The sequence below is a fragment of the Paramormyrops kingsleyae genome, chromosome 14, assembly GCF_048594095.1.
Source record: "Paramormyrops kingsleyae isolate MSU_618 chromosome 14, PKINGS_0.4, whole genome shotgun sequence".
In the NCBI taxonomy this organism is placed as follows: domain Eukaryota; kingdom Metazoa; phylum Chordata; class Actinopteri; order Osteoglossiformes; family Mormyridae; genus Paramormyrops; species Paramormyrops kingsleyae.
This window is the reverse complement of record NC_132810.1, coordinates 907,618-924,950: the sequence shown is the minus strand read 5'-3', so window position 1 is coordinate 924,950 and position 17,333 is coordinate 907,618. Positions and strand designations below refer to the sequence as shown.

Here is a 17,333-nt window from a genome sequence, read left to right as displayed (position 1 = left end):
GTCAGCAAGGGTCAGGCTTAACCAGCCACACACGGCCCCTACAGACAAAAGACTTACTTATTAATTTACTTTTTTTAAAAATCGCTGGTAAATCACTCTCCTCGAAACGTGACATAGTTGTACAATCAGTTGCCTGTCTGTACGTTTGTTTGTCAGTTTCCAGACCGAGACTCCACATCTCACTGCTGATCTTCTTTCTGATAAATGTGAACGCTGCAGCTCCACCTAACCCCCCCCGTCCCTGGGCTCTGCAGCCCTGGTAGACGAGCCCAGTACAGTCACGCAGACCAAGGGAAGCTGCAGATGGAGCTACTCCGATAGCAGCAGATGTGATTAAATCGCTTGTGACTAAACCCATCTTATCAGTCACTACGAGGTCATTGTCAACATTCACAAATGAAACGCTTATCCACTCAGCGAACCCAACGACACAGCGTCATGTTCTCAAGACACATTTATCCAAAGCGACTTGAAAGCAGGGGTCAGGCAGTCCCAGGAGCAACTGGGGATTAAGGGCCTCGCTCATGTTGAAATGATTTTTTATGAGCACAGAAAGACAAAAGATGAGTGAGGCAAGAAGTAGACCAGTAGGGGGCAGTACCTGGTAGGGGCAGGGGATGTGGTACTCGCGGCAGCGCTCCATCACCCAGGTGGTCTCCCACACGGCCCGGTAGCTTTGCTCGTAGAAGTAGCAGCCGATGACAACCAGCAGGGGCACCAGGTAGAGCACGGAGAAGATGCCAATGCGGATCATGAACTTGACCAACTTGTCCTGGTTCTCCTTCTCCAGCGGGATCTCCATGCGCACGCGATTCAGTGCCACGATGCCGGCCAGGAGCAGCACCATGCCCAGCAGCACGTCGACACAGAGCGGCGCCAACACGAACCAGCGCAGGGCTGCCACGTCGTAGAGGCCCACGAAGCACACGCCGCTCACGTTGTCGCCCTCGATCTTGTTCATAGCGGTCAGGGTCACGGTCAGTGTGCCCGGGATGCCCCAGGCGCAGGCGTGGAAGAGGAGAGCCTTCTTCTCGATGGCCTCGCTGCCCCACTTGGGCACAGCAGCCAGGAACCAGGTGATAGTGAGGATGACCCACCAGACACTGCCGGCCATGGTGAAAAAGTAGAGCACCATGAAGAGAAGCGTGCAGGCCTTGTTGTGCGAGCCCTGGGTGACGGTGGAGGCCCGGTACTGGCCGGGGCTAGCGGCATTGCAGGCCACGCGGTCCTCCAGCAGGAAGCCCAGGAAAAATGCCAGGGACACCATCATGTAGCACACGGCGTAGAAGATGATGGGCCTCTCCGGGTAGCGGAATCGGGTGACGTCGATGAGGAAGGTGAGGAAGGTGAAGAGGGTGGCAGACAGGCAGAAGATGGAGACGACGCCAATGAAGTAGCGGGCGAACTTGAGCTCCTCGCGGCGGAAGTACATATTGGGGCAGGGCGGCGAACAGTCGCGCACCCCCAGGAAGGAGTAGCTCAGCTCTGGTTCCATCTTCAGCTCGCGGGGGCACCAGAAGCCGTAATCGCGCTGCACGGACATGGACGACTGGTCGGTGGGCTCGGTGCTGGCAAGCAGGTCCACGGGGCGCGGGTACGACTCGTCGCAGTCAGGGAACCTGGAGAGGAGAGATGCTAAGTGTCATTGTGATACCATTTCTAGTAGGTGTTTCTATACGTTTCTTGCTTTATCGTGATATTCCACACTTCCTTGCTGTAGGTACTGGCAGGGAAAAAATAGATATATATAGCCCATGTTAGATTTAAGTCAAAATGTTTTATTGCAATACCAAATAAAGACAAAAAGAGTCATTATCATGTTTGAGATATAGTTCGGAAAAAAATAACGATAAGCCATAGGTTGGCAAAAAAAAAAAGCAAAAAATATCCTTAATTTTCGTGAGAAAAAAATGTGACATTTCGGACAGAGAAATAAGTTGAATCTGAATCATTCTGGGCCAATTTTTACTTTCCCCAGTTGTCGTGCTTACCTGCCAGTACGTAGCTGATAGAGCGGTCAGATGAATGCATTTTATAACGTAATTATGCCACTCACCACATCCCTGTAGTGATTACGGAAAATGGATGGAATAATATTATTTAAAAAGTGCCATTAGTGATGTTTGGGAAGGAGGCAGCGGAAAATGAGTCAGCTGACCTGCTGCAGTCCATCTCCTCCGGCCAGGGAACACCAAACATCTCCATCAGCTTCAGGCAGTCGCGCCGGGCGTGAACACAGAGGCTGCGGCAGGGCAGCGACACGCGGCCGTACTCGGTGCACACAGGGGCGAAGAGGGAGCACAGGAAGGGCCGCAGGTCCGGGGAGCACTGCAGGTTCACCATGGGGTGGAAAGGCTGCATGGGGACCGAGGACAGAGTTGTCATGGGGAGGGGAAGGTGTGTCGACTGTAAATGATCTAATCTGATTGGTCAGAATGGTGCCGACTCATTTTCTATAACTGCAAGCAAACAGCAATAAACCAATGTATGATTATGATCTTTAATTCTAACTCACGATACTTTTTAAAATGGCTGGAACCTAAACGGAAATGTTTAACCATTCGGTGGGATAAAGCAGTTCTCTTAATAAATGCATTTTCTGCTTGTGAACATGAAAATTATGTCTTTAGGTGCAAAGGTGAGAGCTAAATGTGTGGTAACTATGGTATAAGTGGGTTAATGCAACCCAAGACATAAATGATACATATGCAGAGTATATTGTACAGCTTGTCGTGCCTTAATCGTTACTGTAAAAATCTCTCAGGAAAGCACTATTCCAGGGTTCTTCAAATCTGGACCTCGATTCCAAATCCAGGCCTTGTTTTCAGTTCTCCCAGGTAGTTAGTTTAATAATTACTGATTCTGATTGGTCAGAGGCTTCACATCTGACTGACAGGTAAAGGAAGGCTGGAAAACCAGCAGTGTTTGGACCTCGAGGATCGTGATTTGAATAACCCTGCACTATTCCATTCACCGTTATAGAAGACAAGAGGAAATTATGGCTTGGCTTTAAACCAAAGAACCATGCCCACATGCTTCCCCATTCACTTTAAGCTTTTATTTATTTATCTGAGTGACACACAAGTGAGGAAAGCATGGAGTCAGCATCCCTTGGAGCAGCTGGGATTAAGGGCTCAGAAAAATACACAACAGGGGCCTGAATTAACGTCCAAAGCAAAAGCGTGTATTGTAAATATCGCAGGGCTCACTTTACCAACGTTTAAGATTAGGCAGAGAGACTACTTGGTGAAACAAGTGAAATGTTTCCACTTATCATCACAGTATATAATTCTCAGATTAAATTTATTTATAAACCAACTGCATTACAAATACTTTCAAGTTATTGCCAAACAAGACCATCTTTGGATATTGAATGTCTTTCAGTTAAGAACTACATCAGACCTAATCTATGTGCTACAAAGCAGATGGGTTGATCCTACAAAGGTGGGGCGGAGATGCTAGTGATGTAGCAAGAGATCGGGGCAAAACGGAAGCAGCCCCACTTATTATTTATGACCATATGCTAACGTTGCACCAGCGTCGCCAAGACACCGCTCTGAAGGCTGCCACAGTCTGGCATCTCACCGTATTCAGATCAAGGAGGACCCGGGGCTGAAGTGCATCAGCTCTGGAATAGCACCAATCAGGGACATATACAGGGGTCAGGCCTACTGAAAGCTGATTGGACCCCAGAGTGCTCTGTCACCTGTCACTCACCAATTCAAAATATGTCATTGGCTATTGAAAAGGTTGGCACGTCTTATGCACCCAGCTTTAAAAAAAATCACGGAATACCCCCGGTACCAATGGGACTGCTAACTCGCTACAACATAGCTTGCAAAAATCTTAGAAAATCTTTGATAACTGGTGTGGATTGTGGGACTTTAGTCCTAACAAAAAAATACAAATACATAAGATTATATGTATATATGAAAAAGGATTAATAATATGAATGTAAAACAATGCCTCAGTAGGCAGCTCTGCGGACTCACATCTCCAGAGTTGGGGGTTCGAGTCTCTCTGATGGACTTTCATCCCCCATCCAGGGTGTATTCAGCCTTATGCTATCTGGGACAGAAGCTCCAACCCCCCACCCCCCTCAGAATAAGCAGTTGCAAGATTAAAGGACTGATTACTTCTGCTCCTGAAATACTTCTTTTGGAAGAAACTCCTGCAGTCAGCGGATGACAGACAGGAGTCATTATCTAAACATAATCTGAACGTTACACCCCTTAGCTACTCTCACAGTGGATACGTTTGGCAAACTTCCACATGCACCTTACGTGCTCAAGCGGTGCGTGCTCAAGGTCCACATGGGATTTACACGGACACAAAGCGGTGTACATGCAGACAGCGGTCAGCAGGCTCAGGTTCTATTAAGATAATAGGGCATAACAGTATTTTTGAACTTTAACCACTCATTTGCCGGATTATATCTCAGAGATTCCAAATTACCCGAATAGTGTCGCGTTTAAAAATATTGTAGAAAATACAGCATAACATAATCTCTGGAAGGTATGAATATAGATGCTGTCCACGCCTAGCAGATGGTGTTAGGAAAAGGGATTCATAACTGAAAATTTGGAGATCAGGATTCAAGAACGAGAAGAAGCTACTGTAACCCTAATGTGACGTTACATTTCATTCAAAATAAGCATAGGCAGCCATATGAAAATGTAAGGAAAACGGGCTGTGAATGTGGTGGGAGTGGGGATGAACGTCAAACACCGCTAGCTGGACTGGAACCCTTAAATAAATGGATCTATTACACGGAAAGCAAATTAGGCTATAAGGCTTTTTCCACCTCGGTGGTTCTCAAAGATGTGGAACCGTTTTCTCACAAACATCTGTCATCAGAAAAAAATAAATTATTAAATAAAATCAGTTGCGCAGATGCCTTACCCACACAGTACCAGGCAAGCGCTAACAATTCACATCAGCCGTTTATTTACATTAATTTCTGTAGCTACTATTCGCAGGTTTTATTTGTAATACTACAGCTTAGTAATATAATCTACATAGTACAATAGCCATAAGCTGCATTTCTTTTAGGGCTGGATCAGAGACTGAATGTATTATACGTAAAACACTTATTACTAGACCCTGCTGAATATATTTATTAATCTTTTCATCTGAAGTACGCAGGGCTTTGCATTATTTAACAAAAACAAACACGGTTAAAGGTGTCGTGCAAGTGAAAGCACATATCACTAAAGTGAAACTCACGCTTCTGGGTGGTCATGGAAAGTGGCAGAAATACACCAGATGTCACCGATCGCTGAATCTTACAATTATATGCTGCAGGTAAATGTGAGGTATGTGTCCGTCACCATGTTTTATTCATACGTATTTTATCTGTCCCCTCGTTCACCACAATTCGCACATCCATTTGTTCAGATTCGTTTCACCCCCAGTAAGCCGAAACCCCAGTGTCAATGTCATTTGTCATTTTACTGTCAACCCAAAGGATACTGCCAGGCTCTCTATACTACTATGGCGCTTTTCCACTGGCATACAGGAACCGACCCGTACCTGACCCATACCAGGAAGGGAAAGTATTTACAGCGTGGTTCCAGCTCGCTCCGATTTTCCTTCAATACAACGGGATGCGGGATAATAGTAATAATGCATGATATATGGCCTTTTTTCCTTCAGATAATCCATGCATATCGACACAGATCACCGATATGTCTGTGCAATTCCACCAATCAGATGGTGGAGACACAATCAGCTCGGTTTAGTCACACATTCGGTCCTACTAGTAAGCAGGCCCATGTCAGCGCAAGTATGGGTTGAGGAGGCTCGCATAACTTACAATGGATAACAGTCTCTTCGCGGTACGGCTTGGGGAGGGCTCGGTTCTTGCCGGCAGTAGAAAAGCACCACTAGTTATAACTTTACTAATACATCATTCCTTGCCGGCATGTGCTTCCTGGCAATGGTACCAGTCTAATTTACCTCAGGCCTGACAATCATTTTGATGGGTTTTAGAAACTGCATAAGCCCAGAACTTTGACTATATTAATATGGTTTGTCGCACCAATGAGAACCATGGTCATGGTTCAGTTCCCCTAATGTCACAACGCATCGCATTGGATGCCTCACTGAATGCTGAGTGTGAACATGCATGCTGTACATCACGGCCCAAACCATCCATTGTGAGGCCAAGACAAAGGGTCTCCTGTGGCTTTGTTGGGGGGGGAGGGAGTGGGGTTAGCTTTCTCTCTGACCTCTGTGGAGCTTTTATTCTACTTTAACTCTTGATCCCCCCCCCGCTCAAATAGAGCATATGGCCAAAAGTTGATCTATAGCCTCAACTTTAGGGGAGCCTGATTCGAAAGTCACATCAAAAATAAGAGCAGAATGGCTTTCGTCACACATTGGCAGCTCGTCATTCAATATGCAGTTCATTTAGGTTCTCTATGACAGCGTTTCTCAAATTGGTCCTCAAGGCCCCATAGACAGTCCATGTTTTTGCTTCTACCTGGAGCTGGCAGGGAGCAGAAATGTGGACTGTCTGGCAGGGAGCAGAAATGTGGACTGTCTGGAAGGGAGCAGAAGTGTGGACTGTCTGGCAGGGAGCAGAAGTGTGGACTGTCTGGCAGGGAGCAGAAATGTGGACTGTCTGGCAGGGAGCAGAAATGTGGACTGTCTGGCAGGGAGCAGAAATGTGGACTGTCTGGCAGGGAGCAGAAATGTGGACTGTCTGGGGATCCCTGAGGAGCAGGTTGAGAAACACTGCTTTATAACACTGGTTACCAGCTGATGGACTCTGCTCCACGTTAGGACCAAAAACGACTGAATCTAGACCGTGTCATTGGGGAAGCCACCTTTCCCCCAGTGGACCTTGACTTAGTGTTTCTGATGGAATTTGGCCCTTGAGGAAAAACTGTTGGGAACTCCTGCTCTATATTATTATCTCCTAAAAGAACTATTCCATAAGCTTAACTCCCAATAATACCACCAGTATGGAAATGTTACATCCTATCAACACTTTAGGAATGTTGAGCAATTCTGACTTCTTTAACCTTTGGTTATTTAAAATACACTTGCTTTTTATTATTTGAAAAACATCCACTGACATAAGTCAGTCAGATTCAGCTCTACAGCAGTCTACACTTTCCACCTTATACCCCAGGAGCCGGGACGATTTATGTATCATCACCAAAGGTAAGATGCCAGATCAACGTTTCACCAACTGCACCAGACAGAGTACAGTAGCAACAGCCGAACCCACAACAAAATCAGAGTAGACAGTGCAATAAAAAAATATCAGGTTGAGTTTTTGGCAAGAGGTGAAAAACATCAAATCTGCCCTGCAGAGATCTCCTGACAGAAGGATTAAAATATCATTCATTCTCTCCCCTATCTACCCAATTATTTATGAAATCGAGAGAAAAGAGGACACGATATGAAAATAACTTCGGTGGATAATCCCATAAGTACATCACATTTCACATGCGCTTGCCTGAAGGTTTCCCAGACTTGTTTTTGCATGCAAATTCCATGTGTGCAACCCTCAACAGATGACCACCTGCTTCTGCTTACTGGAAGTGTGGCAAGATGAGTTTGAATGAGAATTGCTTTCTATTTTACTTAAATCATTTTAAATACACACTCATTAACTTGGTCAGGTTTTAAACCCCTAGGGCCGTGACATCTAACATGTCAACATGGTAGCAGGGTGCCAACAGACCCCTTCAGGTAATGATGGATGAAGAGAAAGACCCCCAGGCTGGGAGATGGGATGTTTTTGTATGAAGAGTCGAGGAGTGCGAGGAATCTGAGATCCACATCACTCCCCATCTTCACCCCCACCCCCCCAACCTCCCATGGGCGTGGCAAGGTTACCAGGGGATGGAAAAGCAGGTTAGCCAACTCACCAGAAACTCTGTACTGAAGGCACTGAAACCGCGGCAACACTTGGCCCCCACCCCTCAGAAGGATTGGAAAGTCAAAGGATTTCAGTACAAAAATCCTTGACTACTGGAATCAGCCTTTTCCCCACTAGGCAACACAAACCCATTCATGTGTGTGAGTGCAGATTTAGGGGCTTAGGCTCGCACAGCCCTTTATGAGCGGCACAATGGGTAACCCCCCCCCAGCACCCAAGGCTGTTAATTACGAAATCACCGCATGGCCAATGATATACAAGTCAGCTGAAGTGGTGGCAGCTAGTCACCTTGAAAATTTACTGCTAACCCTTTGAGATTTAGCCTATCCCATAATAAACAGGGAAAAAAAACTAAACACTGCTAGGCAACACAGCCCACTTTGACATGAACTCTGATAATTCTGATACATGTGTATGAATATATACATCCCCAATACTTATGTTGATATATAAAATTATGTGTATTTACATTATATTCATTCAATATATATACACACACACACACACACATGATATTTAACACAAATTTCCAGCAGCCTTTAACATACACGCGTCATCCATAGTCACCAAGAGTGACTGAATCCGTGTCCTACATGCACACATCTTGCCCGTAATACTGGTAAGTCACGCTAAAAATAACCGTCTGCCAGTGGTTGGTAAGCCCTGCTACTGCTGTCCCCTGGTACCCCGAATCACATTCTGAAGCTGATCCTTTCCGTTAGCATGCACTCCTCTAGCACATCTGGGATGTGCCCACATTGTAATACTCTCATAAGCATCTACTCAATAAAAGCTTGGAAGATAGATGATGGAAGTTCTGCAGCAGCTTTTGTATCTTCAATCTTCATTTGTTCCTGAACACTGGAACCCCGGTGGCTTTGAAGATAAGTGGGATAAGTGTGTGTGTGTGTGTGTGTGGGGGGGGGGGGTCCATTATTTAATTGGCTAGAGAAAGCAGTAAAAATGTAAACACCAGAAGGAGACAAACTGGCCAGCGTCCAGATGGATTCGAAAGGAGCGGCGGCGATGAAGGTAGTGCAGGGACTGAGGTGCCGGTGAGGGTTACATCGCTGAACGCGAGAACATCTTCTGCAACTGTGATCCTTTCAGTCTCCAAGACAAATATATTTCATTCTTCAGAAATACATTCCTGCATTCTCCCAAGTGTAGTGGTTTACCGAGTCCTGAGCCAGATGTCACCTGCCCAAACATGCATCGTTTCATTTCACTTCATCGCTGAAAACGGTGTCAAGCTCTGATGAAGTTCTCATCTCTTTGTATTTTCTTTCTTTGTGTCTTTATATGTGTGTGTTTGTGTGTGTGGGGGGGGGGGAGGGTGTCAAAGGACACTGTGAGGTCCGCCTCCCAGTCTGTGAGGTCAGCCTTTTATTTTTGGTAGTGACACAATTAAAGGCTGTATCCGTGGCAACCCTGCAACCTGGCAAATGAGGGTGTGCAAGAGAGAGGGTAAATAGGGGGGAAGAGGAACAAAGGGGAAGGGGGGGGGGCACCCCCCAGAGAATTACTGCATGTCTACAGAGACAGCTCAGCGCCGAGTCCATACAGCCTTGACAGGAACTCAAACATCACACATCTAACAGAGTTAACAGCAAACTTGCAGGGAGTCCTCATGTCCAGGAGGTGCCGCTTCCTCACACGGCATCCCTCTATCATTCAAACTCTCACACGGCATCCCTCTATCATTCAAACTCTCACACGGCATCCCTCTATCATTCAAACTCTCACACGGCATCCATCTATCATTCAAACTCTCACACGGCATCCCTCTATCATTCAAACTCTCACACGGCATCCCTCTATCATTCAAACTCTCACACGGCATCCCTCTATCATTCAAACTCTCACACGGCATCCATCTATCATTCAAACTCTCACACGGCATCCATCTATCATTCAAACTCTCACACGGCATCCCTCTATCATTCAAACTGCCATCATAAGGGGTTCTGACTAAAATATGGCTGTGCGCCACTGACAAATAAATACTCTTAAATGCAGCAGAACTCCCATCAGCCCCAATGCATATTGCGGCAGATGGTTAGAGACACAAATGGCTGCTTATTTCCTGGCTTACAGCGTTTTATATGCACATTACTGATGCATTCAGGGATGCGGGACTGCACTGCGATGCTGTATCTAGGGGGTATTCCGGAGAAGTCTTACAGAAAGTCTGCCATCATTACAACCTGGCAGAATGAGCTCCTCTTTCCACTGCATCTTTATCATTGTGATACGAACCGTGAATCCACACTCCGTACTCATGGCTGCCATACTCAGCCCGCCAGCTACATTACTAACCAGATCACGAGAAGGTTGGAGAAGCATTGAATAGGCTACTACTTCAGGAAGTCATTCACTCTTTTAAGTGCACTATAAAAGCTCGATCCCAGCATATGCTGTTCAGAAAAACCATCGGATTTCAGGGCAACATGCGGGAATTCTACTCTATCTGAATGCTGCAGCTGCCGGCGTAGAGGCCCACCCTCAACATCTTAGAGATGAGGATAGACAGGCAAGGCAAAGACGGGCCTCATCCTTTTCAGACCTTAACAATGCATCACAGGTCAACTGAAGAGCTGACAAAAAAAACCTCACTCATTCCACAGGATACATCTTCAAGAAAAATTTCTAAAACTCCACGGAAATTAACAAAAGTCCTTTGTTGGCTTACAAGGACTGAGTGTGTTTCAGATCCCAGTACTGTAAAATAAGATGAGGTTTCAAGATTATGCTGCACACCTGAGATTCTGCTTCATCCACAGCGTGACGACTTCTCTAGGTCGGTCCCGACTCCCTCAAGATTAGTTTAATTTATCTGCTGTTCAGCTGCGGTAACCTGCGCCCCCCCCCCCTCTTTCAAAGATAGACAGCAGCTTTACATCAGTGTTTGTTGAGTCTTTCAGCTTCACAATAGACTGTCCCCAGTTACACTTCAGCATGGGAGCTGAAGACTCAGAATTTTAGAGGAATACTCATATGCCCATGGAACAGGTCGACAACCTGAAATCAAGTACAGCTGCTCTACAGCGGGAGTGAGTTCACTATCTTTTCTTAATGTCTATTGTAGTTCAGTTGAAGACTGCAGTGGATGTTGTTATAGAGGATGGTGGCAGGGTTGGGTGAGGCCAAGCTCAGACATTCACTTTAACTACGGTCAAACTGAGCCACAGGGAAAGTCAAAGGCAAAAGAAAGTTGCTGAACTGAAACGCATCAAGGAAAAGCCATAAACGGAAGGAAGTATGACAGCATCACCACCTTACTAAGGTCCTCACAGTGACCTCAGAAGTGTGGAAAAAATCAAAGTGAATAGAAATGATGCCAGTTTTACGACGAGATTCAGGCTAAATTGCTTCCCATCAGTTCTAATCTATCAGATCAGTTCCCATCAAAACTAATGGAGCAAAAAAAAAAAGAAAATTATGGTGCAAAATATCTCCAGTAATTAGAAAAATAGTGAGCCTCTTAAATAGATTTGTCTTAATTATTATAACTTAAATGAAAATCAGATCACATTTGGGGCAAAGCGAGATAAAGTTTGTGAACCCTTTCAAATTTTCTCACAATTGTACAAATGTCCAGGAGGCAATTAATTGTTAATTGGTACGCGGGCAGAGTCTGACATCAAAGGCGGCACCCAGCCCAAGAAGGCGGCACCCAGCCCATGAAGGGCCACGTGTTTTTCCAGGATAAACGTTGTAATGAGGCAGACTGGAATCCGACCACACCTGTCAGGGAAGGAACGTCAACTAAACATTGTGGACACAGGATCTCCACAGAGTCACTTAACATCCGTAACAGATGGTCCATGTGAGCAGGGCTACGCCACAGCCTGGGTCACGTGACCGCTCACATGGCACCACAGCCTGGGTCACATGACCGCTCACATGGCAGCGGACCTCTGCAGTCAAGCCGGCACACCTGCTCTCACAGGGCTTCAACTGACTCTGATGAAATGCACCAAGTGTTGGAAGTGAAAAGCTTCTGACTTTGGCATCGCCGCAGTCTGGGGGGGGGGGGCGCAGGGTTTTTTAGTAGTGTGCAGTTCAGTCGGTTACATTAGCATGCGACTGGAAGGTCGCTGGCTTATATCCCAGGGTCAACAGAGTGATTTCAGCATTTGGGACCTTGAGTAAACACCCAATCACTCCAGGAACTGACTGAGCTCTACTTTCTGGAAAAACTTGTACATTGCTTTGCATAGCAGCATCTGATAAATAAATACATAAATAAATAAAATGGAAACAAAGTCCATCTACTTGCTTTTCTTCCCTTGACCCAAAGTCGAGCTTGCAAGAGCTTCAACGTGTCCAAAGACCACCGTTCGGGCACTATGAAGTGGTACATCAACTTTGCTGTGTGAGAAGCCTCTCTGTTCTGGACATACACCAGAACAGGACGACGATGCACGGGATTTGAGAGCCTCCTTGTGAATGTAAGGTTCTATGTTCTTCATAATCTATCTTAAGGTTCTAAATCAAATTTAAGAAAGTCTTACATCAACAGATTTGCCCATTGCTTTCCACTGAAATGCATCACATCGGTTGTCAGGGATTGCCCGTGACAAGCAATATTTAAACATATATTTTCCTTTAAGTATTATAAGCATAAACCGTATCACAAATCTTAGGATGTTTATTACAGAAATATTTCAGCCTTAACATTTCATCCATTTGCCTAAAATAATCTATAATTGCTGTGAAAATCTGTAAAATGGTTTACATACTAAATGTGTTTTGTTGCTTGGTGTTGCTTAATCAAAGCAGTGTTTGATTATGAGCTAAAATAATTGTGGGACCCCAATGCATTTTTTCTGGGTGTTTTAACGATAAGGTCACCATTTTTTTTTAGGAAACAGTCAGAACAGCATGCACACAATATTTTGTATACAGGGATATTTACGGGCGGCATGGTGGTGCAGTGGTTAGCACTGTTGCCTCACACCTCTGGGACCTGGGTTCGAGTCTCCGCCTGGGTCAGGCGGAGTTTGCATGTTCTCCCTGTGTCGTCGTGGGGTTTCCTCCGGGTACTCCGGTTTCCCCCCACAGTCCAAAGACATGCTGAGGCTGATTGGAGTTGCTAAATTGCCCTGAATGGTGTGTGAGTGTGCCCTGCGATGGGCTGGCCCCCCATCCCGGGTTGTTCCCTGCCTCGTGCCCGTTGCTTCTGGGATAGGCTCCGGACCCAGTAGGATGACCGGGTTGGACAATGGATGGATGGATGGGATATTTAGACTGGTCAGAAAAAGTAAATGATTGACCCAATTCAGAGAACAACTGTAAGGAAAAACATATGGTCCAGTTCCTAAATAGCCATCACCAGTATCCCACAGCTGTGCTGGGAATTGTTGTGCTTAAGAATATCAGATTACATACCATTGTCATCAGCAATCTAACAAAAAAAATATCACGGTAAGTGAAAATGTTTGTTTTGTTTTGTCGAATCCATCTTCAGGATCTGGAATGAACTCCTATACTGAAAATGTGAAAGTTCAAATTCTGTATATACACCCATGATGTTCTAGGAAGTGTGTTTGGCACGAATCTGACATGGATTCTATTCTCATCCGAATTTAAGCGTCAGTTACATAATCGTAGGGTTCCGTTACGGACGACTTCTCGGAAAAACACAAACATGCAAGTCTCCCCTGCTCCTGCTAATTCAGATTGTAGCTCACAATGAAAAATAAACAGGTAACCCTTAAGAGGGCATAACTGGGAATAAATGGCCATTTTACATATTTCTAAAATCTAATTTTCATAAATCTGTAAAAAATTATAAAATTTATAAAACCAACACCCTCCCATTCACATTCATTTTCTGCCAGTGATCACACTTCCCCAAGACAGAAATCGTAATGAACAAAAGAGCATTATCATAAATTGATTTTCTTTTAAGAACAGTTTCTTAAAACACCAGAGAAATCTATTTAAGAGGACGCTATTACCCGGATCCCTCAATCTCCCCCGGGGGGGGGGGGGGGGCCAGGGAGAAAAGATTCCTACCGAACGACACTTCCATTACGCTATTCAGTGACTCTCCAATTCACGCTATATAATAATTATAAAATAATAATTTTCTGCTGAGCCTTTGCCATCAAGCATGCTTTACAGTCGCACATTTAACAATTGAATTTATTGCGCAACTGCGTTTTCCTAACTGAGGGGGATTTTAAAATATATATTTTTTAGTTCAAGAGGATTCAAAACCTTGCATTAACCTTACATGACCACCACTGAGCACAAGTTGGTACCTCACACGGCCCACTCAGTGTCCAACGCTAATGCTGTAAAACCTGACGTGCAGGTGGAAGTTAAAGAAGAGGACAAGACAGATCTGAGAAGCCAGAAAAAGTGAGAGACATTTTAGTGTCACAAGAAATGGGATTCCTGTGGTTCTTAACAGAAGACCAGCAGTTTAAAAGGGGCTATTACAATTCACACAGATTAAAATTTAATCATCTGAAATAAAAGTGGTATATAGTCTTCTTTGATTTGGGGCTGGCAGCAAAAGGGGTGAATTACTAATTAACTATTAATTGCATTACTGAACAAAAACCGCTTATTCAAAAGTAAGCCTTTGCCAGCATGTTTTAGTATAAAAGATATATCACTACTTCAAAACCAAACACCTGTTAAATTCAATGCAGGATTCCAGCTAGATATTTTGATTGCCCCACTCAGTGTTTCAGAAAGATTATTGCTCAAAATGTGCAGATTTTTACTTGAATTTCTCACCTAGAAATGAGTTTCTGCTACAATTTAAATATTCAGTAATTCTCAACCCAGTCCACAGAGACCTTGAGACAGTCCACATTTTTGCTCCCTCACATCTCCCAGCACTCACACCAAACAATCAGCCAATCAACAACACCGAATACCTGGTAAATACCAGTTGGGAGCTGAGAGGGAGCAAAAATGTGGAGTGTTTCGGGATCCCTAAGGACTGGGTTGAGAAACACCGAAAGTCGTCAAACCTAAAAAACACACAGGAAACTCGGAAAGGGGCCCCACGGAGGACAATGCCAGAGAGAGAAAGAGCCACCAGTACCTCCATTGCCAGGGCAGCAGTCTGCTGGTCATAGTGGTTCAGCAGGTTGGGCATGAAGGTGGTGTTGTAGGAAAGCTCCTGGCACATGCGTAGGGTGATCGGCTCGCAGGCAAACATGCTGTGGCTCTCCGCCGAGTCGGCGCGGATGGCAGCGCACGCCGTCAGCGCCGAGGCCACGACCCAAAGAGTCGCCAAACCCGGACGCCGTTCCCGCACGGGGACAGCGAACTGGTCCATTGCGAACTTTACGAGTGTCAGTCTCAGAAACGGCAGCCGGTGGGGGGCGTGGTGGGGCTGGATCAGGAAGGGAGCATTAAGTGAGGGCGGGGGGGTTCCTTCGTACGTGTATATCTACTGCACCCATGGAGTCTACACAGTCCACCATGGCTCTGGGGGCTTTGGGTAAAAAAAGATCCTATTCCTGACAGGAAGTGCAGTAGCCGGCCGGCCGTCCTCGTCCGTGAGCCCTGTCCAGCGTCAGCTCTGCTGCGCTACACTCCACATTCCCACGGCAGTTCGCTTCGGTCAGGCCTCCGTAAGACTCCCTGCCTCCCACGCTGAAAATGTTGCACCCTGACAAAATATCTCACAGGGACGTTAACCAGCTTACAGAGGACAGGGAGACCTGTGGAAGAAAAAGGGTTAAATGTAAGAAAAAGTTCTGGTTGTAAAGACAGACTCATTTTCACTTTTTTTTTTTTTTTTTTTTTTTTTAATCACATTAATCTCCACCCTCCAGTTCTCATCCTTAAGAAGATGCAGCCATGTCAATGCATTTCATTTTAAAAATATCTCCCTGCTCCTGAACACCAGTGACACTTTTCATATTACACATCCTGCAAACTGTGCATGAAGCGCCTCACTCCTGCTGTACTTTCTTCTTTCTTGACTAAATTTCCAGAAATATTTGCGAGGTCCCTCTGACCATCGACTCTCGACAACTGTAATTAATATATTTTTCACTGTGCAATATACATAAAAATAAATATGTCCGTACCAAAACTTATTTAGTTTCTACGTCATAATAATGTGCGGTGAATGGCTGCTTGTATTACAGCGATCGGTAAGACATGATCACTGCAGCTGACTCCCACGCGTCTGCGGCCGGCTGGACAATGCGCCATGTCAGCGAAATCCATCTCAAATCGGGAAGAAAACAATCCAGGCAAGCTGCCCCAATCTCTGTGCCCTTTACAGAAATAAATCTGCCTTTTACACAGATTGCTCCCTTCCTTTGAATGTCCATTTCCATTCGGATCGGCCCCCCTGCGAAGCGGCTCCCCATCCCCCCCACCCCGGCACACACGTTTCTATGTCGGTATCCAGTCCAGAGACAGCAATGCTGATAACATGGACGCCGAACACCAGACGGCAGATCCTTCACCTTTTCACACGATTTCGCGAATTCGCCAACAAACAGATTTATCCGGTCGGCTGGACAAACCCATATTGCCTATGGACGGAGTCGGCTGCATGCTGACAACGTGACGATCGGTTTAGGAAATTAAAATAATAGAATTACGTAAATAATAATAAACATATTTCGTGAACGCGTAAGGTAGAAGCAGAAGAGAAAGCAGAAGTTAACCTTGGGTAGAGACAGCTCCAGGCGCGCGGCGCTCGTTGCCATGTTTCTGCCTAATTACGGATTGCAGGCTGCTCGCAGTCCGAGTCTTCGGCAGGTTCATACGGCTTGGGCGGGGACGCGCGTGAAACGGGGACGCGCACCACCGCCACAGGGGTCGGGGGGGTGAAGGGGGGTGGGTACGTTTATTTCAGAGCAAAGCGGACCGATCGAGTAGTAAAATGTTGACACAGCTCGGTCGACGTTAGGTGAGGAGTTGCACTGAGGTGAGGTTTCTGCATCCAGCTTTTCAGCTGCAGGGCATCGCTCTTGAGCCGTGCATTCAGCGCTGCCCACGCAGATCAACAGCGGGCAATTTTCAGACTTAATTATGGAAAACGCAGAGATATCTTTATTAATGCTGCGTAAAATATTGCATTGACACGGATAGATTAAGGTCTGGATAAACGCACCCTTTGAACAAACGAGAAGAAATTGATTAATATTTTCACTAATACCAGTGCATAATATATAAGGTACAATCAGTAGCTGAAACACCTTTAAACTGTAACAAAACACAAACAGCGTTGCGGAGGTTCATCAATATAACGCCGAGTCACTTCCGGTATCAAGGAAGGTCCGGAGTCCGACCTTTAGAGACGCTGTTCCTATGCGATAAACGGCGTGGCGTTTATCACATGGGGGGGGAGGGCTAAGTTGGAGAGTGGTGATCCACCTTCATCTTCAAAGAAAGGATGAATGTCGCTGCGTTTCGGGAAATCTGTAAAATTGTGTGATTCACATAT

General features: G+C 45.6%; 1 protein-coding gene across 1 annotated transcript in view; it reads right to left on the bottom strand.

The window, feature by feature from the left end:
* LOC111855364 (frizzled-3-like) overlaps window positions 1–16,682 on the bottom strand; it is a 39,009-nt gene extending 22,327 nt beyond the window's left edge. The window contains exons 1-4 of the mRNA XM_072699005.1: window positions 16,552–16,682; window positions 14,964–15,588; window positions 2,159–2,355; window positions 602–1,619 (exon numbers count right to left, since the gene is read on the bottom strand). Coding sequence (XP_072555106.1) covers window positions 602–1,619; window positions 2,159–2,355; window positions 14,964–15,200 — 1,452 coding nt within the window. The 5' untranslated portion in view covers window positions 15,201–15,588; window positions 16,552–16,682. The remainder of the gene's footprint in view (window positions 1–601; window positions 1,620–2,158; window positions 2,356–14,963; window positions 15,589–16,551) is intronic.
* Window positions 16,683–17,333: the final 651 nt, after the last annotated feature.